Source organism: Heterocephalus glaber, unplaced genomic scaffold, assembly GCF_053883595.1.
Source record: "Heterocephalus glaber isolate CG9 unplaced genomic scaffold, H.glaber_assembly_v1.0 deba00001610, whole genome shotgun sequence".
NCBI classification, from domain to species: Eukaryota; Metazoa; Chordata; class Mammalia; order Rodentia; family Bathyergidae; genus Heterocephalus; species Heterocephalus glaber.
This window is the reverse complement of record NW_028258381.1, coordinates 15,400,250-15,426,040: the sequence shown is the minus strand read 5'-3', so window position 1 is coordinate 15,426,040 and position 25,791 is coordinate 15,400,250. Positions and strand designations below refer to the sequence as shown.

General features: G+C 59.9%; 1 protein-coding gene across 9 annotated transcripts in view; it reads right to left on the bottom strand.

The window, feature by feature from the left end:
- Positions 1 to 25,791, bottom strand: part of Camk2b (calcium/calmodulin dependent protein kinase II beta) — an 80,343-nt gene that overhangs the window by 18,577 nt on the left and 35,975 nt on the right. For 7 of the 9 annotated variants that reach the window (XM_004839916.3, XM_004839914.3, XM_004839915.3 and 4 more), the window contains exons 3-6: positions 15,372 to 15,431; positions 9,864 to 9,918; positions 6,907 to 6,972; positions 1,311 to 1,383 (exon numbers count right to left, since the gene is read on the bottom strand). In XM_004839916.3, the coding sequence (XP_004839973.2) occupies positions 1,311 to 1,383; positions 6,907 to 6,972; positions 9,864 to 9,918; positions 15,372 to 15,431 (254 nt within the window). Of the gene's footprint in view, positions 1 to 1,310; positions 1,384 to 6,906; positions 6,973 to 9,863; positions 9,919 to 10,075; positions 10,445 to 15,371; positions 15,432 to 25,791 lie in introns of those variants that run through there. The other 2 variants (XM_087196126.1, XM_004839920.4) reach the window with 2 other exon arrangements.

The following is a 25,791-nucleotide window of genomic DNA, read 5'->3' as shown; positions in this document are numbered from 1 at the left end:
CACTCCAAGAAGGCACCGATGCCCTCGGCTCTCAGCCAAGCCCACCACTCAGCCACTTCTGGGAAAGGAAGGACATTCTGCTCCCGCAGCAGGAGCTGTGGGGACTACAGCAAGGATTCCATCCACCCCAGGAACTGAGGGTGTGGAGAGCACCCACTCCACTTCTACGCCTCCACCTCAGTTAGCCAGATACACCACGGGTCCCAGGAAGAAAGTGCGACATCCTTGATGCACGGCCCCTCCTCTCAGGGACACTGTCTGACGCTGGCTCAGCCCAGGCAGGGACAGGGCTGGGAGGAGGTGGCTGCCAAGACCAGCACCCCTCAGTCACGGCCTTGGGAAGGGTGAGTCCCGATCAGCAGGACACTCAAGACAAGACTGGTCCTGCACCTGCAGGGCTGGGCCCAGCTCCACCAGCCTCTGAGCAGCAGTGGGCTGAGCAGGCCCCGAGGGAGCTGGGGCTGGAGGAGAGATTGGAGGGAAGGAGGAGAGGCAGGAGGGAGAAGCTGCAGCCACCCTGCGCCCGGGGGTGACAAACCTTTGCAACAGAGCCTGGAGCCCACAGCTCAGCTCGGGGGAGCCGAGCCCCAGAGAGCAGGCTGGGAGGAAAGGCGCCTGAGGCCAGCTCACACCTCCCTGCCCCCAGCAGCACCAGCCCCAGGTCTCCCCTCCTGCCAGGGCCTCCTCTTGGTAGAAGTCCAGAAAGTGAGCCCCTCAGTGCACGTTTGTGGACAGGCAGGTTGCTGACGCTGCCCTTCCAGCCCTGGAGGCACCAGGCAGAGGTGTGCAGACGCCCCACATGACACGAGCGACTCCACGTCTCCTCACACATCTGCGTGCATGCACACGTGCACACAAACCCCATACGCGCACACACACGAGCACTTGTGCATACACCTCTACACACACGTACACACATGCAGACACACACGCACCTCTGTGTACCCACATACAGGCATATGTTGTGCCTCTATGAACACACACAGACTATGCACACATGTGCTTCTGTGTACACATACCTCCACGTGCACACATGTACACAAGACTATGCACTCACACGTGTACATACTCTCATGTGTGTACACACAAACCTGCACATATTTGTGCACAAATGCCCATATGCACATGGTACACATATGCCCTTACACATGGGCTGTGCACACACACACACACACACACACTCAGACCTCCATGCAGGCACACAGCACACACACCTGGCCGCCTCCCACGTCCCTCACTGCACATGCTCAGCCTTTCACACAGCACACAGTGTGGACAGCAGACCCGCACACAGCAGGCCAGGAACTCACCTTGAGGTCTCTGTGGACGACCCCCATTTGGTGGCAATGGAGTACGGCCTCCAGGATCTGCTGGATGCAATGACTGCAGCAAACGGCAGGCAGGTTAGAGCAGTGGCCTGGGGTGGGCTGTGTGGCCTGGGGGCATGCAGAGGATGCGGGGAGTCCAGCCAGGAGATGCTAACCAGGGCCTCTGGGACTGCAGCCACCCGGCAGTAGCCCTGCCTTCCCCTTTGGCCCAGGTCAGCTCCGGGGGCAGGGCCAGGCCCAGGCCCAGAGACGAGACTTTCAGGGCACACCCATTCCCGGTGTCCCACCCCAGGTCATCTTGGCCAGACTGACCCTAAGCTGGAGACACCAGGCCGACCTATACTCTGTAAGGCAGGCAGCAGCGAGGGCAGGGCGGGCCAGGAGGATGGGAAATGGAGGCAGAGAAGGGCAGAGTGGGCAGGGTAGAAGCGTGGGTGCCACTGAGTGTGGTGAGCCCAGGCTGAAGCCCCGGTCTGCCCTGGAGCAGCGATAACACATAGTGTGCATGTGACTTCCCTTAACCCAGGTGTGCTCACACAGAAAGGCATGCTCACTAGGGGGTTTGTGCTGGGCAGCTGGGCTCTGCCAGCCCTGGGGTGACAGCTCAGCTCCTGGGCACTGCTGCTCCCCAGCACAGGGAGCCCCCTCTTCAGGATGAGTCCTTGGGAGGGCCCTTCCCAGCTGCCTCAGGCCACCTGCCACCAGGCCCTGAGTACACAGTGCCTGGAGCCCCCAGGCACAGGGTCCCACCCAGCCCAACTGCAGGGTGCAGATGCAGCCCTCTGCATCCTAATGGGGTGAGGGGATGCTGACATTGGTGGGGTTCAGAGCCCTGGCAGCCCCTTCTCAGAGCTCTGAGGGTTGGAACCACAATCTCTTGCTCACTCCACTGCCCTAGGTCTCCCCTCTGCCACTCCTGCTGCTCCCAAAGGGGTATCACTGGTCAGGAGCCTCTACTCTCGCTGATACCTTCCTCTGTCTGGTGCCATCCCTTGTCTTTGGATCTATCATTTGGAGTGGTGGTCAGTCCCCTGTAGGCCTGAGGCTGTGGCCCGGGCACTGCCCCCAGGCCTGCAGAGTGCAGAGCGCCTCCTAGTGGCCAACAGGCCCATCATACATTGCTGCACACATAGGATCAGGGTCAGGCCCTGAGGTCACTCCAGCCCCTGCTGTGTCCTGGGCCTCAATGCCAGCCTTCCTTCCAGCTGTCTAGTGGCCGACCCAGCCCTGCAGGCCTCCCATTCGGAGGTGTCACCTCCGCAGACCAGTGGAGGTTCCACCTGGCCATGCATCCCCCAAGTCCACCCTGCAGCAGGAGTTGGAGCTCCTGAGACACCTTCTCATGTCCTGGCTGCAGCTCGGGGCCAGGCGCTCTGTGGCCCCTGTCCCCCGATGCCACTCTCCAGCTCGTGGGGCACCGCTCATCCCCATGTTCTCCCTGACTGCCCTCCTGGCAAGACAAACAGCTTGAAAGACCTCTCTGCGCGTCCATGGGCAGCAGCCGCTGCTGCTGGGGCCCTGCCCTCGCCCAGCCCACTTATCATGTATGTCACAGCCCCCCGAGAGCGGTCACCAGTGCCTCGAATGAACATGCTGGTTAAGCAATTCGGGATGCCCCAGAAGAACACAAGTGCCCGGACTGTGTCAGATCACAGGGACCATGACAGCCTGCAGGAGGAGAGGACAGCCACACAGAGCAGCCCTGGCCTCCTCCCTGGCAGAACCAACCCCTCTTGAGGCTTTGCTCTACGGTCTGCATGGTTTAGAAAGTCACTTTTTGGTCAAAATCATCCACAAGGGTCAGGGAGTAGCTCGGTAGTAGAGCACTTGCCTAGCATGTGCAGTTCAATCCCCAGCACTAGAGAGAGATAGACAGACAGACAGGGAGACCATCCCAAGCAGCAATGTGGGCCCCAGCCCGCCTCTGGATGTTATTCTCAGTCTGGGGATACCCCTCTGAGTACAGTCAGCATCTCCCTAGATCCCTTCCATCTTTCACAAGTCAGATTGTTTTCTGTTTGTTTTTATTTTTTTGAGGTGAGATATCAGCTATGTGGCTTAGTTGGGTTTTGAACTCCTAAACTCAAGTAATCCTGCTGCCTCAGCCTCCTAAGTAGGTGGGACTACAGTCATATGCCACCATGACTGGCTTCTAAGCTTAAAACAAGTTCTAAATATTTTGTATGTTGTTTTCTCTGTTTTGCAAAAGACTTGGATAACCCTCAAACTCTCCCACAAACTCCAAAATAAAAATCCCACTTCCCTTTTAGAAACAAATTCAGAGGGCTGGGGATTTAGCTCAGTGGTTCTGACGCCTGCCTCGAAAGCACAAGGTCCCAAGTTCGATCCCCAGTACCTCCCCAAAAAAACAAATTCAGAACGTTTGTTTCCTCTTCCTCCTGAGAGCAGCCCTGTAGAAACACATCTGAGGGGTGCACTGGGCAGGCACCTGGGGACTCTCGACTCACCTGCCCAGGCCAGACCTGTGAGCATCCAGATCGTGCCACCCTGCCCTGGTGCTCTGTTCCCTACCTCACTCTCCAACCTAGGGCGAGTTGAGATCCCTGATTTCCATGCTCCACTGTGAGTTCCAGTGAAGCCTGTGGGGCAGGCTCCCAGTCGGACACTCCATTAGTCACGACTGCTCACAGGCTGTCTTGTGTCTTCTCCTTATGGCTTGTACCTAGATGTCCCCCAAAGCCTCATTCAGTCATAGGTGGGTAGTTTCAAAAGTGGCTAGATTAGGGTGTGTGGATGTGGATTAAGGAGGTGATACTTGTAGCCTGGCTGGAATATAAAGGGAGAAAGAAGGCAGGTTTGCTGCTGCTGCCGCCGCCACTGACTCCTGTCTACCCTGCCATGGACTGTTTCTCCTCTGCAATGCCCGTCTGCCATGCTGCCCTGCCTTGGAGACAACCAACTATGGACTGAAACCTCTACACACTGAGCTGAAATAAACCCTGCCTCCTTTAACTTGTGGGTGTTGGGTATTTTGTCTCAGAGATGAGAAAGTAACTAAGACACCCCTCTTCTGTGCAGGCCAAGTCCTGAGGGTCTGGCTACCCCACAGGCAAGGGCAGGGGTCACATTTTCAGGCAGCCCAAAAGAGGACTCTCCCTGGGGCTCCCTGGGGCCTCTCCCTCCCTATGCAACTTAAAACAGATGTCCAGGTCCTGGCACCCTCACAGGAGCCCAGAATCCCAAATAGAAAATGAGGGGTGCATGGTGGGATGGAGCCCCATCTCTTCTGGGCCAGGTGACCCAGAAGAAGTGCCCTGGGGGAGGTGTGGCTCTGCCATTGCACAGGCAGGGAGCAAGGGGCCTGGCAGGGACACGCAGCTCTTCCCTCTGCAACTCTGCTGTTTGCCAAAGGCTTCCAGCACTTGAAGCCCCCAGAAGCCCCAGCCTCATCCAGGAGGCTTGGTGCTGCAGCTGAGCAGGCCCAGCAGGGCCACGAGAGGGCGCTGTGAGCACGCCAGGCCAGAGGTCCTCCCTGCAGGGCACAGAGTGGCCTAGACTCTGGAAGGGCAGTGGCACACAGGGCCCCCTTCACCCCTGAGACTGTGTGCCTAGGTACATGCTCCTCCGAGCAGCCACCTCTGGCTTCCATCTGGCTGGGGGAATTCTGTGAAGGCCTCGGGGGCAGTGAGGACACAGGTGGCAGGGTCAGGGAGGGTCCAGATGGGCAGGTTGGGTTGATGGGTGCTATAGGGGTCAGGGGGCACCAGGCCCAGGTAGTGTCTGTCCATGGGCATTAGGCCCACGAACTGCCCAGCAGGGCCCAGGGCTGATCTGTGGCCAGAGTCTGCTGGGCCCTGGCCCTGGCCTGGCATCTATGGGGCCCACAGAGAACCCGGCCCACCCTCAGACACCCTCCAGACAGCAAGCATCTGGAGGAGCCAAGGGGACCCCCGAGTCTACCTGCCCAGCAGGCACCCCAAAGCGGGGCGTGGGGGTCTATTCCACTTCCTGCTTCTCAGGCAGGCAGAATACAAAGAAAAAGTCAGGTTGCTCCTCTCCGGGGCACAGGCTGCTTTCAAGCCACTGGGCAAGACACAGGGCCCTTCCCTGGAGAAGCAGTGCTTGGAGCCCCGTGGGGTCTGGGGCAAGTGTGAGGCCACAGCCCTTCTCATTACCCCAGGAGTCCCTCTCCCTGGCCAGCCCGTGGCGCCTGCGGCCTGCTAAGTGGGACCAGGACGCTCACACCTCCCACAGGGGCGCAAGGCCTGTGACGAAGGGCCAGCCACAGCAAGCTACTTCAGAAACCAACATTCATTCTCTTGATGAGAAATGTAATACATAACAGACACACAGTAATACATAACTGGCACACAGCTGTGACCCCAGCACTCTGCCACGGAGGCAGGAAGACCACAAGTTCGAGCTCAGCCCGGATAACTCCCCAACTTAGTGAGATTCTTGCCTCAAAATTAATAAATGAAAAAGGGGGTAGAGCTCAGTGCAAAGGCCCTGGGTGCAATTCCCAGTACCAAACAAACAGACAGGGCAGGGGGTGTGGCTCAGTGATAAGGCACCCATGAATTCGATCTCTAGTACTGGGGTGGAAAAAAATAAGGATTTTTTTTTTCTGGTACTGGGAATCGAACTCAGGACTTTGCACTTGCCAGGCAGGCATGGAAACATAAGAATTTTTAAACAGACAAGATACAAATTTTCAAAGCATCCCTAACTCCTCTGCATGAAGATCACTGTAGCATTTTTCTCTATTGAATGCAGGTTTCTGTGGCTGAGCAGTGGACACGGCCCACCAGGCCCCCAGCTGTCCCTGAGCACAGCCAGGGGCCAGTATGGCTGCACCTCCCTGGCTGACAGTGTCAGCCTGGTCCCTGGCAGCAATGCCACCAACGGCCATCACTACGGCCACTGTCCCTCTTCATTGCCCTGCTGAGGCCAACCCAGAGGTCCATGAGGAGCCCTGGTGGGATGGAACCCCCGTCCCTCTGTCCCACCCACCCCATGCTGGAAGCCCAGGGGCCAGGGCTGAGCCCTGTGGATGGCACCCTGGGTGCAGAGGGGAGGTGGCCTGCCCTCTGCTGAGTCTCGGGTCCGCTCTGGCCCTCACTGCCCCCAGGTGCGGTATGCAAGGTGCATGGGGCCCAGAAGGGCAGCCGGCAGCACCCTTCCCCGCTGCCTCTGCGGGGACAGGCTGCAAGGCAGGTGGCCCTGAGAGGACACCAGGGAAGGGGACTCCTGGCCGTCTTTTTAGGAAAAGCATTTGGCAACTGCTCATCTCTGAGGAGGGGTGGCCAAGTGGGACTCGTCATGGGCCACAGCTGGGACGTCCAAAGGAAGGGTTGGGGACACCCACACTCTCCCCCAGCAGCCACCCCATGAAGAGCACCCCACGCACTGCAGCAGGCAGGGTCACAGCCCGGCCCACACCGCCATGCTGGTCAAAGACCCACAACCTGTCCCTGCCCCTTCTACTGTCAGGGCCGAAGGCAGGCTGGCAGCCCACCCACAGAAGTGACACGGATTCCCAGGGCCACATGTGGGTTACAGGAGGGCAGGAGTGGGGCAGTGTGAGGGCCGGGCGAGGCGTGGGGCAGGGGCCCACCTGGCATCAGCCTCGCTGTAGTACTCTCTTGCCACGATGTCCTCGAACAGCTCCCCTCCAGTTACCCTGCAGTGAAAGCACACAGGGCATGGACTCCGGAGACCCTTGTCATGCAGTCCTCCCCACGATCTCCACTATCATCCACGGCCGCCACCTCAGCACCATCTCTGTCTCCACAGTCACTACCATCACCACCTCTCCCATCACCAACATCACCACCTCCGCCCTAGTATGGCGTCCCTGAGGACAGATGGCTTATGAGGTGTGCACTGCTCCCACAGGATGACATTTGCCCTTTCTGCCTGACAACCGTCCTCTGCCATTGGCGCTACTATACTCCACTATGCATGGGAAAGTGAGCGTCAGAGATCTGTGATTTCCTCGGAGTGGGCAGCACAGGCTTTGCGCCAGGGCTCTACGGTGGCATACCCAGGCCTTCTTACTCTTAAGTTTGGGTCTGAAAAGATCTGGCTCCCCCTCCTCAGACGCTAGAGGCAGAGTTGCACCCCCAGCAGGGGAGGGCCAGGAGATCCAGTGCCTGGATGGGATCTTCCTGGTGGGCCAAGGTCTGAAGGTGTTCCAGGCCTCTCTCTGAGGAGCGCAGAGGCGTTCAGTGTGTGCACATGTGTGTGTGTCAGCCCTACAGCCTCCTGCCCTGGGTCCCCACAAGTATGTGGCCATCAGGATGTGGCCAGGATGGGCCCTGGGGCCAGAGCTGCTGTCTAGAGGCCCTCGAAGGACCCAAAAAGTCCCCAGGGAACTTGGGGGGACTCTAAATCTGCTGGGAAACACTACCTAGAGGCTCCCACCCTGGGAAGGGAGATCTCCCTGCAAAGGGGATCCAGGGGCTCTTCCCAGGCCCCTCCTGCTCCAGCCCTCCATTTCAGCATTTTCTGTTCATTCTGGAAGGTGTGGCTTGGGTCTTTCTCATACTTGTGCCCATAGCTGGGTGACCCACGGAGTCAGGGTGAACCAGGGACTGTTGAACGGCAATTCTGGCACATGTGGGTGCTATGTCCAGCACTGGAGAAAAATAAGAACAAGTCTATGCTGCATGTTAGCATCCCCTGCTCCAGCAGTGGCCCTGAGGATCCCACAGGGCCCCTCAAAAAACCCGCAGGGGAGGTGCTTTTAAGGTCTCCTTTTGCCTCTGGAAGAAGCTTACTAGCCAAAGCAGGGTCACCATCCGGGGGTGGCCATCCTGGGGCAGCAGCTCTGGGCTCAGGGTACCTGCACTGGGTCCAGCAAGCCGTGGGACCTGTTCCCATCCATAATGCGGAAGTGGCAATATGAGGACAGAATGCGTATGCAGGCGTGCATGTGTAGGTGTGCGCACCAAGAGCAGGGAGCAGGAGGGGCAGGCATCCCCTGTGCCGTGTGCATGGCTGGCTCGCACACCAGTGGCAAGGCCTCAGGGTCCTGGGCCAGGGCTTCAGCCCATTTTCACCCCCTGGGCGCCACATAGTCTGTGAGGCCCGACCTCCGACACCACTGCCCCAGACTATGGGGCACCTGTGGCAATTCCAGGCCGGAGCCTCAGCCACAGGGGTCCCTCTTCCTCTGGGTCCCAGTGCTGTGATGCCCCAAGCACGGGGGGCAGGGATACCTGGCGGCCTCCAGAATCTTCAGAGCCTTGAACTGCAAGAGCATCAGGGTGCCTGCAGGTGACACTTCCCAAAGGCCACAGCGGGCTGAAAGGAGGGTGTGCAGGCCTTCCCGACCCTCCGCAGCCTCTGTCCCTACACTACCAGGCCTCAGATCGGCGCCTCCCACAGGCACACGCATGTGCACACACCTTTCTCTCTCACCTTCCAGCTCTTGACACATTCAGCCAACTGTTGGCCACCAGGGGCCCCGGACAGGGTCACCCCTGCCTGGAAAAGAGGCTGGTGGAGTGTGGGGATGCTCGGGGTGACACAGCCTAGCCTGACTCAGCCTCAGGGCAGATTTTCAGGGCATGGCCTTGGCCGGGCAGCAGCCCAGGTCTGATCACCTGGCTGGCAGTGCAAGGCAGGATCTTGTGGGACACCCAGAAGGTGGCTGAGCCTGCAGGGTTGGCCCCATGCAGGCAGAGGCCGCTCAGGCCTGTGCCCCCCACTCCTGTGGATGAGCTGAGAGGGCAGCCTTTGTGAAGGGGTCACCATAGCAACGGCACCACAGTTGGGCTTCCCTGTCCACGGCCACCTAGAGGCCACAGGGGCAGGCCAAGGCCTATGGCCCCCAGCCCAGGGTCTGGCTGCAGCCCCGATTCACCAACAGCTAAGTATAGCACTGCTTAGCGGGAGCTGTCAAGAGCGAAGGAGATGAGATCACCGCTTCTAAATGCAGCAGGAAGCGAGAGGAAGAATTGGCTTGGGCGTTTCTCCTCAGCTACTGCACACATTCACATACACACACACACGTGCACACATGTACATGATACACACATGTACACAGGCGCACATAACACACGTGCACATGGGTGCACACACAGGCACACAAACGTAGCATATATGCATGCATCCACACAAACCACACCTGCACACAGATGCAAACACACTTACACCCATACACGCTCACACAAGGCACACACATGCCCCACACGTATGCCCTGGTGCTCTCATGTGCCCACATGCTCACATACATTCACACACCCACATGTGCACACGAGAACGTGCTTTCCCACTCATGAACACACAGGCTTACGCCAGCCCACAGTGCCCCGTCCCATGTGCCAAGGTGCGGGGCAGAGGGCGAGAGAGTGCTGCCAGCCTTTAAGGAAGGCACACACAGGGTGCCGGTCCTGTCCCAGCCTGCAGGACTCAGGAGGGCCAAGGGAGGCCAGGTGGCCAGGAAGCAGGCAGCACACCAGGGCGTGCTCAGGGAGTGGCTGGATATGGGGCCAGGGAGGCTGCAGCCCCACCCTGTGCCAGCTAGGGCAGAGGGAGAGGGCACAGTTCCTGAGCTTTGACACTTACAGATCGAAGACCAGGTAGTGGAAGCCCTCCTCAGAGATGCTGTCGTGTAGACGCACTGTGGGACAGAGAAGCCGTGAGCCCAGACGACCCACCCAACCAGCCTCCTCCCAGGGACCCCAGGCAGCACCACCCTGCCTGCCCTCAGCCTGTCTCTCCTCTCCTCCACCACAAGGACACAGGAGACCGAGCCCAGGTAGGAGCCTCGAACTCACAGCAGGGCATGGGGTGCAAGGCGCCCACGATCCATCGTCCTCCCTAGCAGTGGTCACGGCCATCAGCACACCCAAGGTGGAGACCCCGAGTTCCAACCCCAGGACCAATGCTCCTGTCTCCTCTGTGGCACTAGCTTCTGGGCTGCCTGCAAAGACCTGAATGCTTTATGCTCCTCATTCTGGACCTGCCCGGTGCAGGGCAGGGGCAGATGAGGACAGGGTGGCCAGCTTGTGCAGGCTGAGATGCCTGCATGGAGCAGGGAACACTCTGGGGGTGACGTGTCTTGGGCCCTGTGCTGGAACCTGGCAGCTCTGAGTTGTGAGTGTTAACCCTGAGGGTGCTGAAGCACAAAGAAGTTGAGTAATCAGCTGAAGGTCACACAGCCCACAAACAGCAGTGCAAGGCTATGAGCAGGGTCAGTCTGGCCCCAGCCCCTCCACTCCTCGGCACAGAGGCCAAGGACTCCTGAGGCCTTGCTGTCCTGGCCCCCAGGCCCTATTGGCTGCATTGCCCGGGGCTGAAGAGCTGCCACCTTCCTCCTTGTCCTACAGGCCCCCAGTGCCCCAGGGAACAAACAGCCCACTCAGCTCCAGCCCCTTCCTGGGGCCCTCTGGCACTGTCCTACTTTCTAACTGGCTGCTGGGGCTCCCTCCTGTCTCTGGTCCTCCCAGTGACCAGCTTGATGGCGTCCTTGGGCCAGAAATGTGGATGTGCCCTCTGGGCTCCGGGCCTTGCCCTACAGACCCCTGGCTCCCCTGGCTCCTCTGGCTCCGGACCAAGGCCTTCCCACCTCAGCCGGGGCTTGGGACCCCCACCCCCCAGGGCAGAGCCGGGCCGCCCCTCCTCTGCCACCTTGTGCCTCAGACAGGACCCCAGCCTCCTGCCTGCTCCACTCCTCTGTGAAGTGGGTGGACAGCGCCTCCTCTCGGCTGTCGTGGATGCGCTGCACCTGTGGGGAGCTCTGGGACATGTCACTGTCCCATCACTGTCTGCGTGTGAGAAGCCAGTGACAGAGGATCAGCTTGAGGGGCCAGGGCCACATAGGAACCTGGGGTGCTTTTCCAAGCCCAGGACAGAAAGACACAGGCAGGGGGGCAGCAGCCAGCCGGACACAAGTGCATGGCCCCTCTCCCAGGGCCGGTGTCCCCTCGGCTCCCCAGTGGGAGGGCCCCCACACCGAAAGGGCCAGCAGAAGGCTGCCTGTGACTCTCGCCCCAGGCTCCCCCTCAGCTGATTTCTGTCCCCAGGCCCTCCTTTCCACCAGGACTTGCACTCCACCCAGGCTGGCCTGTGTCCCCCTCACACACTGCAGGTCCCTAATGCCCACCAGCTGCTTCTCCAGGGCCCCAGGGTGCGGCCAAAGTCCCTGGAGCCGCCTACACATGGGGACACGCTGCTCACGGCTGCCCTGTGGAGCCCGGAAGGGGCCTGTTCCTGCCATCCGTGCTCCAGGGAGGCCGAGGTGTCATCGACACAGTTCCTGGGGTGCTGTGGGGACAGCTCATCCGGAGGGGCTGCCCCGCGCCGCACTCTCTCCTGCTGCAGTGGGATGAAGCCAGGGACGAGGGGCATGGCCTGGGGGTCCCTCCTCCTCACCAGGAAGCAGGGAGACCAGGGATCCGAGCGGGAAGTCAGGGAGGTGCGGATGCCACTCTATCTTCAACATTTTTAACATTTTAAAAATAGTCAGGTGCTTATTTTAATGGCTTAGAAGAAAACCTAACTAACACATGAGACCTGTGAATTCACAGACAGGGCTGAGCACAAAAGTGAACTGTCACAAAATCTATTTAAATAACAACAGTAAGCAAATAATGCTGTACACAGAGGTGCCATAAATAAGGTCCTCGTGGTGTCTTGGACTAGTCTGGGTGCCCTGGGTCGGGGGGACAGGGCCCCAGGGGATGCCCACCCCTCTCTCTGCTGTGCTCTGGAGCTCCCCACTGTCAGGGACCCTTTCCTTAGGGCTACATCGCAAGGGCCCACAGCCAGGGGTCCTTCACGGCTGTCCTCAGCTGCCCCCTCAGCTCCTAGCAGGCCACCGAGGAGGGACACTAGTTTCAGCCGCGAGACACAGAGGTGAGGTTCGCTGACCTCCAGGGCCCGGCTAGATCAGCCTGAGCTGTGTGCAGAGGGGATCCTGGAGTGGCTGGGTCTCGTGGCTCCTGCTGGGGTGCTGAGGACTCTGCCTGCCCTGCTCTGCTTACTCCCTGTCCCCCAGGCCCTGAGGCAGTGGTAGGTTTGGGACCTGTTCTCTGGACACCCCGTCTGCCCCACAGGAAGTGCCTTCGGAACAGAGATGGGGCCCATGGCAGGGTGTCCTCCTGGGACCTCGCCCAGCATGGGGCAGGGGTCCATAAACATCCAGAATTGTGGATTCTGGAACCTTCCCTGGGGATAGTGTTGACTGGGATTCACATCCAGATGGGGCACAGGCCACCTGGGCTCAGGATAAGCACTCCATGTTTGTCAAGGAGACTGTCTCTGTCACCCTCACTGGGCGGGGGGAGGCAACCCCACCACACTCAGCCCCTGGGGACTCTGGACCCCCGGGGACTCTAAGGCTGAGGACCCCGTCACCAAACTCTCAGGGGCTGTAGCCCTGACCTGGGATCCCTGGCCACCTGAGGGTTTCTTTATTCCAGGGGACCCAAAGGCAGTCAGGCCCATAGCAGGGCCACACCTGCCCTCATCTGTCCAGCTGGGGTCTCTCCCCCGGGGACTCTGCTACTGCAGAACACCATGGAAACCTGGGGCCCAGGCCCCGAAGGCAATGGTGCCCTGGCTCTGAGACCCAGCCAGGTCTAGCCCCTCGCCCTGTACCAGGTGCTGCTGAGGCCACGCCCAGCACCTTCCGACTGCCCAGCCTCCTCCATCCCTGAGCAACAGAGAACCACCCTTGCCTCAGTGTCCCCTTGGCCCAGCAGCTGGGGCGGCCAGCAGGCCCGCGTGTGTAACTGGGGCTCAGGCAGCTGTGAATCCACTCACACTGGGCCCCTCAGTGGACACCAGGCCCACGACCTCTGTGCTGGTCGTGGTGGGTAGAAAACACATGCAAACTTCCCTGGCCTCCTGTGTGTGGGCTTTGAACTGACCAGGCAAAAGTGTCAGCTCCTGGACTGTCACAGAAAGGCACATGGTTCCTTGGAGGTCACCCAGAGTCTCCTAGGACCGAGCCAGCCTGCTCCTGGGTGTAGATCCGCAAGACTGAGCAGGGACTCACATACCAGGCCCTGCTCACAACGGCCAAGGGACAAACAGATACACAATGTGGCACCTCCTTGCCGGGCATTAATCAGCCTTAAAAGGGAAGAAATACTGGCAAACATATGACACACGTGGACCCCGAGGACACCATACAGAGGGAAATAAGCAGCCACAAAAGAGACACACACTATACAATCCATTCCTACACAGTCCCCAGAGTGGCCAGATTCACAGACAGAGGCAGAACAGGGGGTTCCGGGGCCAGAGAGGGGTGCAGGGAGGGGGAAGGGGAGTCTGGTTAATGGGAACAGATCATTTCATGAGTCTCTTTGAGGGTTTCTGTTCCAAAGACAAAAAGGTTTGGATATAGACAGTGCCGACAGGTACGCTGCAGTGTGAGTGTATTTAACGACTAATACTATGTACACTTTGTCATCATTTTAAAAAGGTATTTATTGTACTTCCTGTCTCTCTCTCCCTAGCTCTCTACCTCACACTCCTCCTAGCCTTTGTCTCTCACTGTCCCTCTGTCTCTGTCTCTGTCTGCTATGTGCATCTGTTGAAGGCTCTGGCCCCAGCCAGGCTCCTCTGGGGAGAATCCGGGGCCTCTAGGAGCTGGGCTGATCCCTGGACGGGGCCCTGAAGGGGACCATGGGACCCACTGCTGCTGCCTGGAAGCTCCCAGGGCTTCCTGAACAAAGGGCTCGCATGCACTCTCCCCTCGGTCCCACTCATCGCCACGTCCCTGAACACACAGAAGCTGGGGTCTTCCGTGCTGGCTGGCATAGGTTTGGGGGTCATTCTGCTGTACCCCAGATGACCACAATACTAGGAAACGACCTCAGGAAGTGGGGGGCTCTTACATTTCCTTCCACAAACAAGGGTCTGCCTCAGCTTGGAGCTGGGCCTGGCCCTAGGCCCCTGGCCCCGCCACTCCACTCCATGCAGCTGCCTCAGATAGGCGGGGGCTTCTGGCGTGACTGCCCCTGCCTCCTGCAGGTCCCACAGGGAGCCAGGCACAGGCCTCTGGCACAGGTGAAGACTGGCTGCTCCTGCCCCAGCCTGGCCAGCGGGGCTCTTGCTCTCAGTGCCTGGCGGCCTGCAGGGAGCTTTCTGTTCGGAGGTGGGGCTGGCGGCCCTGGAGTGAGGCTCCTGAGGCAGGGACCCTGCCGTCTCCCCTACAAGTTTCCTCCCGCCCCTCAGAGAACCCCAATCTACAAAGAAGGTTCCTCGTGAACCCTCACTTCTGGGTTCCAGAACGTGCTGTTCCCGAGCCCAGCCCTGACTGGAACAGAGCTCTGGTGGGGACCCCCATGGTCACTGCTCCCAGGCCCAGGCTCAGAGCTCAGGCCAGACTCTGCTTGAAACCAACCCAGATCCATACCGGGCATCCAGCCAGGGCAGGGAGACGTCTTGTTCAAGAACTAACCACAACACACATCCCACGAACAGCCGGTACGCCACACACCAGGGGCTGACAGTCCTCTTTCCCTTGGCGCCTGGGCTGGAAGCGATGTGTCCCTGGTGTCCCTTTTAAACACAGCTTTCTAAGTGCCATCCTGGCAAAAGTGAATGGAGCTCCAAGGGCTGGTAAATCCCCACACCCCTGGGGCTCCACAGGGGAGGGCAGTCACCACGCAAGGTTCTCCAGTGCTCCCCCAGTGTGGGCAAGGCCTGAGCTTGGGGGGACAGGCAGTGGGACACAGGCGCATGAGTGCACACCCTCAGATGGAAACCTGGGAGGTGAGGGTGGCAGGACCTAGCGCCTGGGAGATCCCAGGTGATCTCCTGGATCTCCAATGGGATCCCTACAGCTCCAAGAACCCAGGACTGAGCCCGGCTGCAGGAAGGAGACTGGTAGCTATGCCGCTGGACTCCTGGGGTCCAGGACTTCCAGGCGCACTGCAGCACAGTACAGCTCGCTTCCATCTGACCTGGCTGCAGGCAGGGGGCTTCCAGGTCGCTCACTTGCCCCCTCTTCCTGGTGTGCCCAGCTAGTGGACAGGCCACCAGCCCCGGCTTCTGGACTCAAAACACCCCATGAACATCCTCAAAAATGCCCACTTGCCCTCCTTGGGGGCCGCTCACCGATGTTGGAGTGCTTCAGCAGGCGGCAGATCCGGGCCTCTCTCTCCAGCTTCTGGTGATCTGGGGACACAAAAGGATAAGACATCACCTTGAGCCTCAGCAGCTGGGCCCACGACCACTGTGTCAGGACAGGCCCACAGGGGTGTGCGGCCACTGCCAACTGAGAGAGGATGGTGGAGACCCCAGAACTGAGGGACACGCCCTCTGCTGCCTGGAATCTGGGGCACATACCCAGCTGGCTTTGGTGCAGAGGGGAGAGGCAGGGTGTGGGCCCTGCTAGGCTATCAGCCAGCACCGCTGGGCAGGGACAAGCAGCAGACGCAGGGCAGAGATGGCCAGGGGTGGCAGCGGGTGGACAAAGTTAGGGCTGAAAGTTCCCGTGTAACTCAGGACAGAGTGCCCGTGTGTGATCTGCCCTAATTCCATCTCTTCAGGGCTTTCTGCTGAGCGCATATTTGTCCTTCTAAGGCAGCAGTGGGGTCTGCATAACAGTGTGTCCTCCAAGTCAGGGTGAGGCTGTGACCCCGGAGCTCTGAGCCCCCCCCTCCTCCTCCCCCAATGCTCTGCTTGGCTCTGGGAGGGGGAGACACAGAGACAGCCGGCCATTGCCCACCTGGGCCCCAGGTCCCAGAGGCCAGTGCCTCTCGGGCAGTCCCTCCACGAGACCCCCAGAGGATGGCGCAACTTATCAGTCAAAACTTTCATATCTCACACAGAGCTGACAGGAGGATTTAAAATGTGCACAACAGGGAGATAGAATGTGCAACAGCAAACCAAGAACCCATGGGTGAGTGAAGGGGGACAGCAGCGTGGCCATACCACAGTGGGAGCATATCCCAGCCACCAAGGTGATCCCCAAGGGAAAGGTGACCCAAAGGATCACCCAGTTTGGGCTTTTGTTAGGACCGGGTGGAAACAGGTGGATGACCAGGGGCATCCCCGGGGCACAACCCCTCGTGGGGATTATAAGGAAAAGTGCGAATCTTCAGCACTCAGGACAGCTGCTGCCTCCCGCTGAGACCTGGACCCCCACACCGTCAGCCCCCCCGCCAGGAAAGACAGCTAACCATGCCTACCGAGCCCCAGTGGAGCCGCCTTCCCCAAGGGAACTTCCACAGCCCATCAGCAAGGGAAGAGCGGGCTCCAATTCAGGACGCTCAGAAGGCGTTCAGCCCGGGCTGCAGCCTCCGGTCCCTGGCAGTGCACAGGGAAAATTGTCCACCTGGTCTGGCTGACTCCGGGCTCAGCTGCCTTGGGGCGCGAGTAATGTGGTCTAGGGACACAGGCTGCTTGTGCAGCCATGCGGCCGACCTGTCTGGGATGCATCCAGCAGGTGTTCCTTCCTGCCCCCCGACAGGCCCTCATCCTCCCTGTGCTGCACGCCTGCTCCCATCTGCCTCCCTGCAGGGGCCTGGCACCCACCTGGAGCTACTCAGAGCCCCCAGGTGGGTGGAGATGGGCCCCACCCCGAGGTGCTGCTGCACCCCATTTCCTCATCTGCACCAAGCAAGTCCCTGCCACAGTGGGGTCTGAGGCACCTGGAGACAGGGCAGTGCTCATGGTGGCCCCAAAGTAGCCAGGTGTCCACACTGATGTGAAGCGTGGAGAGCGAGCCCTGGGTGCAGCCACTTCCAGAGCTCAGGCTCAGAGAGAACTACACCCCAAGGTGACGAGGCTCACATGTGTGGGCTGGTACCAGGCCGGAGGGTGACGGGCTCATTCACTGTGGCAGACACAAACACACACAGGCACACACATACACACACCATGCACCACACACCTGCTGCCCAGGAGGAGCTGGTGCAGAGAAACTCGGGGAAACGCATGCTATTTAATCCTCCTACCAGAGACGCAGCCCACAGATAGACTACAGCATTCATTTACACCATCCGAGCGCTTATAAAAAAAAAACCCAAACAAAAAAATACCAAAAACAATTTTACTCAAAGATCAGAGCCTGCAATTATCCATCCGCCTGCCTGGATTCTAATGATAGCACAGTGCCCCGAGATTCCACCCTCGGGGAAAGCCGAGGCCGGAAGCTTTTCTAGGTGATTCGGCCCACATCCCAGAGCCCAGGAGCACAGTGCATGCGCAGCACTGGTCGCCGGCCATCTGCTTGCACCTGGGGGGGACAAGGTCAGCCTCGTGTGTGACGCCGAGGGCTAGGAGTGAGAGGCTCAGGTCACAGAGGGACAAGGGAGGGGTGGTGGCCCCAGCTGACCCCGGCCAACCACCCGAGTGACTCACGCAGGGCTGTCGGTGGCTCCCAAGCACCAGGCACAGCCTGTAGCTCACAAGGGCCTCCAGGGCCTCTGGTCACTGGGGGGCTCCGAGACAAGCACCACAAGGTCTCCACTGCAGGCTGCTGGGTGGCAGTGGCCTCCACACACAGCATAGGCCCATCCACTGCTACAAACATGGCCTCCATGGGGACAGCAAGGCCAGTGTTTTGGAAGAAGGGGAGACACGGGAGGGCAGGTGACAGCCGGATGACAAGACCACCCTTCTCCCTCATTGACTCTCTGGTGGCCCACCTGCAGCAGCAGGACCACAGCAAGCCACTTGTGGTGACACAGGAAGGACACACTCTGGGTTACGCCTGCCTGGCCATCACATCAATTCAGCTCAAGCCAGCTTTCAGGGACAGGGTCGCAGCCCCCCAACATCAGCCACTGCTGCTCCACAGGCCCTGGAGAGCTTGGCCTGAGGCACCCAGGAGTCAAGGAGGGGAGTGGGAGCATCTCTGGGCTGTCATGGCGTTGGCACCTTAAAGGCGTCAGGCAGGGCTGCCCCAAGCTGTGCAAGGCCAAGGCGCAGGCACACAGTGGTGACTGCCCTGGAGCACCTGCCACATAATGGCACCATCTGCTCTGCGCAGGCGACAGGTGATGACAACCTGTTTAATTCCAAGCGTGCCCTGAGAGGCCAGGTGTGGAGGGCTGGGGTTGGGGGACAGCCCCCTTCAATGTCCCAAGACACAGTGGCCTCGGGGACTCCCACATCCTGTGTGAACAGCACCCAGAGGCCATGGCCACAACCCCAGAGGACAAGCTGAGGGGACCCTTTGGTAAATCTCTTCCAGTCACTCTCCATCACTTCCTCTTCCTTTCCACAGAGACAAGAGGGCGTCTGGGTGGAGCTGAGAGGCTCCCCGCCCACAGAAGCCATCCTCCCTGGCAGGGTGACTCACAGCAGGGAGGGGAGGGGGTGGCAGCAAGAGGAGGCAGGGAGAGGAGCCAGCGAGCAGGGGACAGGAGGAGCGTGGGTGGCACCCAGCCCTGCCAGCTGCAGGCTGTCACAGGAGGATACCAGGCGGGGCAGAGCAGGGCAGGAAGGGGAGACAGAGGCCCATGAACGGGAGGGCCCGCCTCCCGCTGTCTGCACACCCAGTCCTGGGCCCTGGGACTGTGGGGACCCAAGCCCAGGAGGAGCCCTGAGCCTGCGGCCACATGGCCTGGGACAAGTGATGCCCCTCCCCATCCACAGGGACGGCGTGGGGCTGTGCTGAACTCTAAGTGCTATTGTGTGGAGGGTCTGAGCAGTGCCTGGGGCACAGTGGGCCCTGTCACTTCAAGAAGCTGCAGTGCCCCCACAGGCCCTGTTAGCACCAGAGGTCTTCAGCTACATCTGAATCCCTCTGGGGGGCTCAGTTTCCCTGTTAAAAGGGCAGGGTAGGTGCCATGTCCCGCACTGCTGTACCCATCCCCAAGGAGTTGGGCCTGTGTCCATCCAACTCTGCAGCTGCAGTGGGGCCAGGATCCCTCCTGTACCCTCAGCACGGGGCCGGGCTGTCGGCCCAGGTGACCGCACTGTCACATGAGGGGAGGGGTGGGTTCTGCCTCCTTCCCACCTGCCTCAGCCACCTGCACCACCCAGGGGCCTGAGAGATTTCTGGAACCTCGGATGGCTCGGGTGTCCTTATCACAGCCAGCAGGCCCCTTGAAGCACTGAACCCACTGCAAAGCCAAACCTCTGCACTGTGTTTTCAGCTCCTGGAGAGCACCCCCCAGGCAAGGCCACTCCAGACAGTGGGCACAGCTGCAAGGCGGCCAGGTGGAGGTGGGGCTGGGCCCTGTCAGGGTTGGACATACCGCGGGAGCCAGGGGCCACCTCCCCATGGTCCTCCCACGAGGCTTCTCCGAGGGTGTCAGGGAGATGGGGGGGGCAAAGGTGGAGGTGACGAGGAGGTGGGAGGTGGGGACAGACACTCCCCTCCCCCTGGTCCAGCATGGGGTCCCTAAGAGCATGTGTCAGTTTAAGCTACCTCCTGAGGGGGGAGCTCTGCAGCCAGCTGAGGAGGTACAGGGTGGCCCTCCCTGTGGCTTCCGGTGTGTGTTTTGTTTTAAGAAGGAAAGAGGCAACCAGCAATTAGCCCGACAGTGGGAGCCAGCAGCCACATGCCAAGGGGAGGTGTCTGCATGCCTGTCCTGCAGCTGCCTGCCACCCCACTGGGACAAACAGAGGGCGCAAGGCTCTTGAGGGACGGGACAACCCCTGTGGGGTGCACCCTGCCCCCTGCATGGGGACATCGCCCCCCATGGTGCACAGGCGTCACACGAGGACCCAGCATGCAGGCCTCGGGCACATGTGGTTACACCGGGGCCATGAGGCGGGGGTCTCCACTGCTGCCTCTCCATGGGGCCACTGTCCCAGCAGTCACATCCCCTCTCAGCACTCTCTTCAGGTTGAGAACCATCTCCAGGCAGAGATGTGGCCTGGAACTCTGGCTCACTCGGCCAAGCATGGCATTTGGTGTGAGGCCGAGGCTTCGGCCCGAAGTTAAGGCCTGAATGGTGTGCTGCTTTCCTATCCGAGAAACAGAGGCTCAGCCATGACCCTCCCACCTCATGTCTCCACGGATATGACGCTCTCCTCACCCGGGACCAGGCAATGAGCCCAGCGGTCCCTGAGCAGCGCTGTGGCTTCCCGCAAACCAAGAGATTATCCAGATGGACCAAACACATCCCTCGGTGGGCACCGGGCCACTTCTCTGCTCTGAAAAGTCTGCACCCCCAGCCCTGCACGTTCAGTCCATCCAGAGCAGCCAGCAGGGGGCCCTCGTGGTGCGGCGCCTCCGAGCCTGGGGCTGTGATCTGACGTCCAACTCCTCTGCCAACGCTGGCTGCAACGTTGGTCCCTCACCCCTGGGAGGAGAGTCCCCTCAACACGGGGCCGTTTAGGCCTCAGTTCTGTCAATGCCAGGTGGAGACAATCGTGGCGTGGGGGCCTTGCCTCAGCTCTCTCCTCTCCCACCAGTCTACACAGGGTGGGCGGAGGTTCCCCCACACAGGTCCCCATGCTGCCTCTCCACAACCACCACCCAGCCTCCTCTGAGGACAGCAGGGGACTCGGCACCATGACCCCAGTGCCCCAAGTGAGGCACAGGCTGAGCACATTCTCGGCCCGGGCCCACTGGGTGCAGGATCCACCCATCACAGCCCTAATCCCGAAAACAGACCCAGACTCACAAGGACTCAGGAGTCTAGCCAGGCTACACTGCTGCCCCCAACTCCTCCCCATCACCTTGGGCCTAACCACTGCATTGCCCCCGGTCTGCTCACATGCCCCGTCCTTGCCAGCACTTGGACAGGTGCCTGGATGTCACCAAGGGGCCCAGCTCAGCCTGCGGCCCACCTTTTAAAGCCTTTCTACACCAGCGAAGAGACAGGGACAACAGGAGACCCTGCTGAGACAGAAGTGCCAGCCCTCCCCTCCTCCTGTGACAAAGGAGGGGGTGTGGTCCAGTTGACAGCAGTCACACCCTTCCCTTCAGTCCCCAGGAGGAACTGGGACAGCCCTGGGGCTTGCTGGGCCAGCCTGAGAGGAGGTCTCCTCCCTCTCTGCAGAAGCAGCGGGGAAACCGCCCAGCCCTAAAGTGATAGAGTTTAGGGAAGGGGCCAGGCCCACGACTGACTCCCCTGACCTCCGCAAACCTCAATAAGCGGTGATGAGCATAGTCAGCCCTCCTCACCATTCCCTGGTTTTGGTCCCATCAATTCCACAGCTCCTGTCTCTGCCACCATAACTTCCTCAGTCCTGGACCCCACAGCTGCTCCCACAGTGTCTACCCTGACCCCAGTGGGCTTAAATTTGAACTAAGCAATAGAACTGAAATTGGTCCAATCAGCAGGTCAGATCAGAAGGCTTGAGTTTAGATCAATTTGGACCAAGAGGCAGGTTCATATTTGGACCAATCAGTAGGCTCAAATTTGGACCAATCCCAGCCCTGAATTTAGACAAATCAGCAGGCTTTAATATGGACCAATCATAGGGCTGCAGGTGCTTTATAAGCAGCAACCCACCCCCACCCTTCCTGGGTTGATCTGGTGGGGGGGGGGGCTTCTTCTGGTGTACTCTGCTGTCTTGCATCATAGGTCCTGTTCAAATAAAGCTTCACTCCAGTGGTCCCAGAAAGTCCCCAGGAGCCTTCCTGTGAATAGTGCGGACAGCAGTTGCTTTAAGAAAGAGCTATAATACCTGAAGTTGTTAGTCACAGAGACCTGCAATGGCACTTTGACTCCTAATTTCTATCTGAATCAAGCTAAAAAGCATCCTCACCTGATTGATGACAGTGCCACTGAGACTCTGTGCCTGCAGCCTAGCCCTCGAACCATCTGCTACTTTACAGAAGGTCTTCGCAATTCCCTCACCCTTCAAGGGCTGTTCTAGTCTCTGACACCCTCATGACACCCCCCCCAGCCTGAGCCACCTCACAGCTCTGCAGCCAGGAGGCCCTGCAGGCCCAGCTCCGCAGTGCCACAGAGGGGTAGGTGACCCAGTCCCCATCAGCCTGCATCCCAGCTGCCCACTTCTTGGGGTGGGGGTGGGCAAGGGTGGTCTCAGGGCCCTCTGGGTGGGTAGCATCACCCTCAGAATCCAGGCAGCACTGGGGCAACCTTGTACCATTTTAAAAGGAGACTGAGGCAGGAGCGCCCAGAATCCCTCCTGTGAGGTCTTGAGGTGATGAAGCTCAGCCTCCCAGCCTCAGCCCCAAGGTGAGTGACAAGAGCAGCCAGCAAGCTGACCCTCAGGAAGGCCCTGAGTTCGGGGATGGTTCTTGATAGCAGGGCCAGTCCCGCCAGCTCAGGGCCCCTTGCCTCCAGCCCTCCACTGCCCAGTGGGGTGGACACGGCTCCTGCACAGTCAGGACACGTTTGCACCCAGGGGTCCCAGGGCACACGAGCTTGAGGCTGCACCCACGCCGCCCATGGTCCTTGGAACTGTTCACACCCACAGCCAGAGCCAGTGAGCAGGTAACTCAGGGGGCCTCTCTCCCCAACATCACAGGGAGGCCCCCAGACCAGGACACCCATGGCTGCCCCCCGACATCTACTCTCCTCCGGGGCCTCTTTCCAGAAAGCTTTGATGTCACCGGTTGAGTTACGAACCTATTATAAAAACACATCCTAGGGCCCGGGATTTAGCTCAGTGGTTCCGCCGCCTGCCTTGCAAGCACAAGGACCGGAGTTCAATCCCCGGTACCAAAAAAAGAAACAAAACAAAACCATCCTCTCCACCACCTCATTGCCTCCTGCCACATAAAACATGGGGCACCCAGGCAAATCAGAACTTCAGATGGTAAAGTTTAAAAGTAATGTTTTAGTATAAGCACACCCATGTGTCCCAATATGGAACACACTCATACTCCATGTTTTTCATGTTTATCTGACACTGAACCAAGCTGCTAAGCCCGGCAGCCCCTGCCTGGTTTCCTCTTGATGCCAGGCTTCACCCTAGGATGGTCTCGGGGTGCCCCTGGGACCCACCTCCCCTCTAACTCCCTCAGCAGTGGCAGCAGAGTGCCTTAGGCCGCCCCATAAACCCCAGTCCTGGCGCCAGAACCACAGTTACAGGTTTAGGATGGTCGGGTCTCAGAGGGGGTACCCCATCCTGCGCTTCCTGACAGTTCCCTTAGCCTGCCAGCCATGGGGGCTGAAGGGGGAGGAAGGAGGCACAGCCAGGAGGGGGCAGGAGGGTCCCCGGGAGGACAGGCATGGCTTCCTGCGCATGCTCAGCTGCCCAGCACTGCAGGGCTGTCCTTATTAACCCAGTTCTGCAGATCCTGTCACTGCACTCTATTCCCCTGGGTAGGGGTCAATCTGGGCTGCAGGGCCACTGGCAGGCGCTCCGCAGGCTGCAGCTCAAAGGTTGAATACAGGCAGGCTTGGGCTGAGTGCAGGCCTCCCCTGCCAGCTTCTTCCTCTTGGAGTACAGGCTCCCCACTCCAGCTCCTCCCATCACCCCAGGGCAAGGCCCGTAGTGGGAGGGTGCAGGTGAGGCCTGAAGCCCCTCATCCCTGGCTCAGCTCATCCCATCCCTGGGGGCTCCCACGTGTGGTCACTAACCAGGGGTCACCTGAGCACCTGCTGCCTGGGGCCTGATACCCACTCACTCTGCACAGGGCAGCTGTCCATGCAGGCCTGAAACCCGCCCTGGGAGAAGCCGTTCCGTGCGACAGTGGGGGGTGGGGGTTAACAAGACTCACATGCCTAATGATCTTTCTACCTCCAGTCAATTAATGTTCCTCCAACTGCTTTTGTTAGCGGTAGTTTAATAATCACTAATTATTCAGTACATTCAGACTTTGAATGTCTCACAATCCTCTATTTAATTAAGTATTAAATTTTAAAATCCAACTGCTACTGTCTTTGGCGTAGCGGGTCCGACTGAGCACCGGCAGCCACGAGAAGGCTGTGGTCCTTCTGTGTCCGTCACCACCACCTCTTTCCTGCAGCCGAGGCTTCAAGGATCCATGCGTCTCCCCTGGGCCCTGGGCGGCTCTGGACGCAGCCAGTGTGGGGACACAGCACACCCTGCAGTCCTGGGGACGCCCGAGGAAGAGGAGAGCCCCACGTCTGTACTGGACTCCCTCAGGGGTGGGCAGACGGGTAGGGGATCCCCTCCTGTGCTGCTGTCTGGGTCCCCATCCTCCCACCCACTTGTAGGGTCTTGACAGAGAAGCCCCGACCCCATTATTATAGGAGGAGGAAGCACAGAACTTGGGCCAGCTGGACGTGGGGCTGCGGGGGTGGGGAGACCTCGAGGAAATCAGCTGAAGGAGCACTGGGGTCCTGAGAAGCAAGGTGCCGTGGTCACCTGGCCAGGGAGGACAGTGGAATGTGGAGAGGGACCCTGCAGCTCTTGCTCACTTTGCCATGTGGGGGCTCAGCAGCTCACCAAGGCCTCTCTCTCAGCAGGGCCACCAGGAAGGGTGGGGGTGGGTTGCTGCTTATAAAGCACCTGCAGTCCTATGATTGGTCCATATTAAAGCCTGCTGATTTGCCTAAATTCAGGGCTGGGATTGGTCCAAATTTGAGCCTACTGACTGGTCCCAGAGGTGAGGGTCGCCTGCCCTCACCAAAGCCCAGGATCTGGGGGTCAGAGGAGCCGGGGTCCCTAAGGGAGGTGACCTGGCATCAGAGGGCAGAGGACAGAGCCCTGGTCTGAGGTAGACAGCGACGCAGGATTCTGTGCTGAAGGAGACCAGGAGGGGAGCACCTCACGTCGTCCCCTGGGGACCCCAGGACCATCCAGCTCTGTCACCACCAACTCCCACAGGCAGCCTGGTCGCACAGGAGGGAGACTGAGGCAGGGTCCCTGCAGTGAAGGCAAGGCCAGTGCTGGCTTCGCCCCCAGGGGACGCTGGCTCCGGTGCTCGGGTCTCTGGTGCCAGGTCTGAGGCTGTGCCACAGTCTATAGCTGGTGGCCACATCAGGACCACAGGTGTGATGAGGCGGCTGCTCAGGGACACACCCTGGAGCAGGAGGGAGTATAAGGGCAGATGAGCCGGCAGTGCAGCTCCACGGAAACTCCCCCAGACCTGGGAATGTGTCCCACTGCGTCCCCACCAGTGTCGACCTCCAAAGAGCATGGACACGCCTGGTTCTAGCCCAGCAAGCACTGTCCCTTCAGGTCCCCTGGGCCTGGCAGAGAAGGAGCTGTACCTGGCAGGGCCAAGCTGAGGCCAGTGCCGCACAAGGGTCACCTGGCTCCGAGGTGGAGGGGGCTGCAGTCACACCTGGGTTGGGGGAGCAGACATGGGGCACCTCTGACTCAGGAGGGGAGGGGGGAATGGGGTTGGGTGCAGGGACAAAAAGGCCACCCCTTAGATGGTCAGTGGTGGCCACAGGGGCAGGACTCCACACCTGGCCCCAAATCGGCAGCAAGCCACCGCAATCTGCCCTCTGAGGCCTAGGTCCCCCACACCCCTGCATAGCACCCCAGGCAGAGGGGCGGGGAGCACACACGGCTGTGCCCATCCCGCAGCCTAGACTCAACAGTCCCCCGGTTCTGGGCACGCAGAGGCCCTGTAGCCCTGCCTGCTGCTCCGGGTGACAGGCGCCTCAGCACCAAGAGGACACCAGCCCTGATACTCTCAGGCGGAGTGGGCTCCCTGGGCACCGGAAGCATCCTCCTG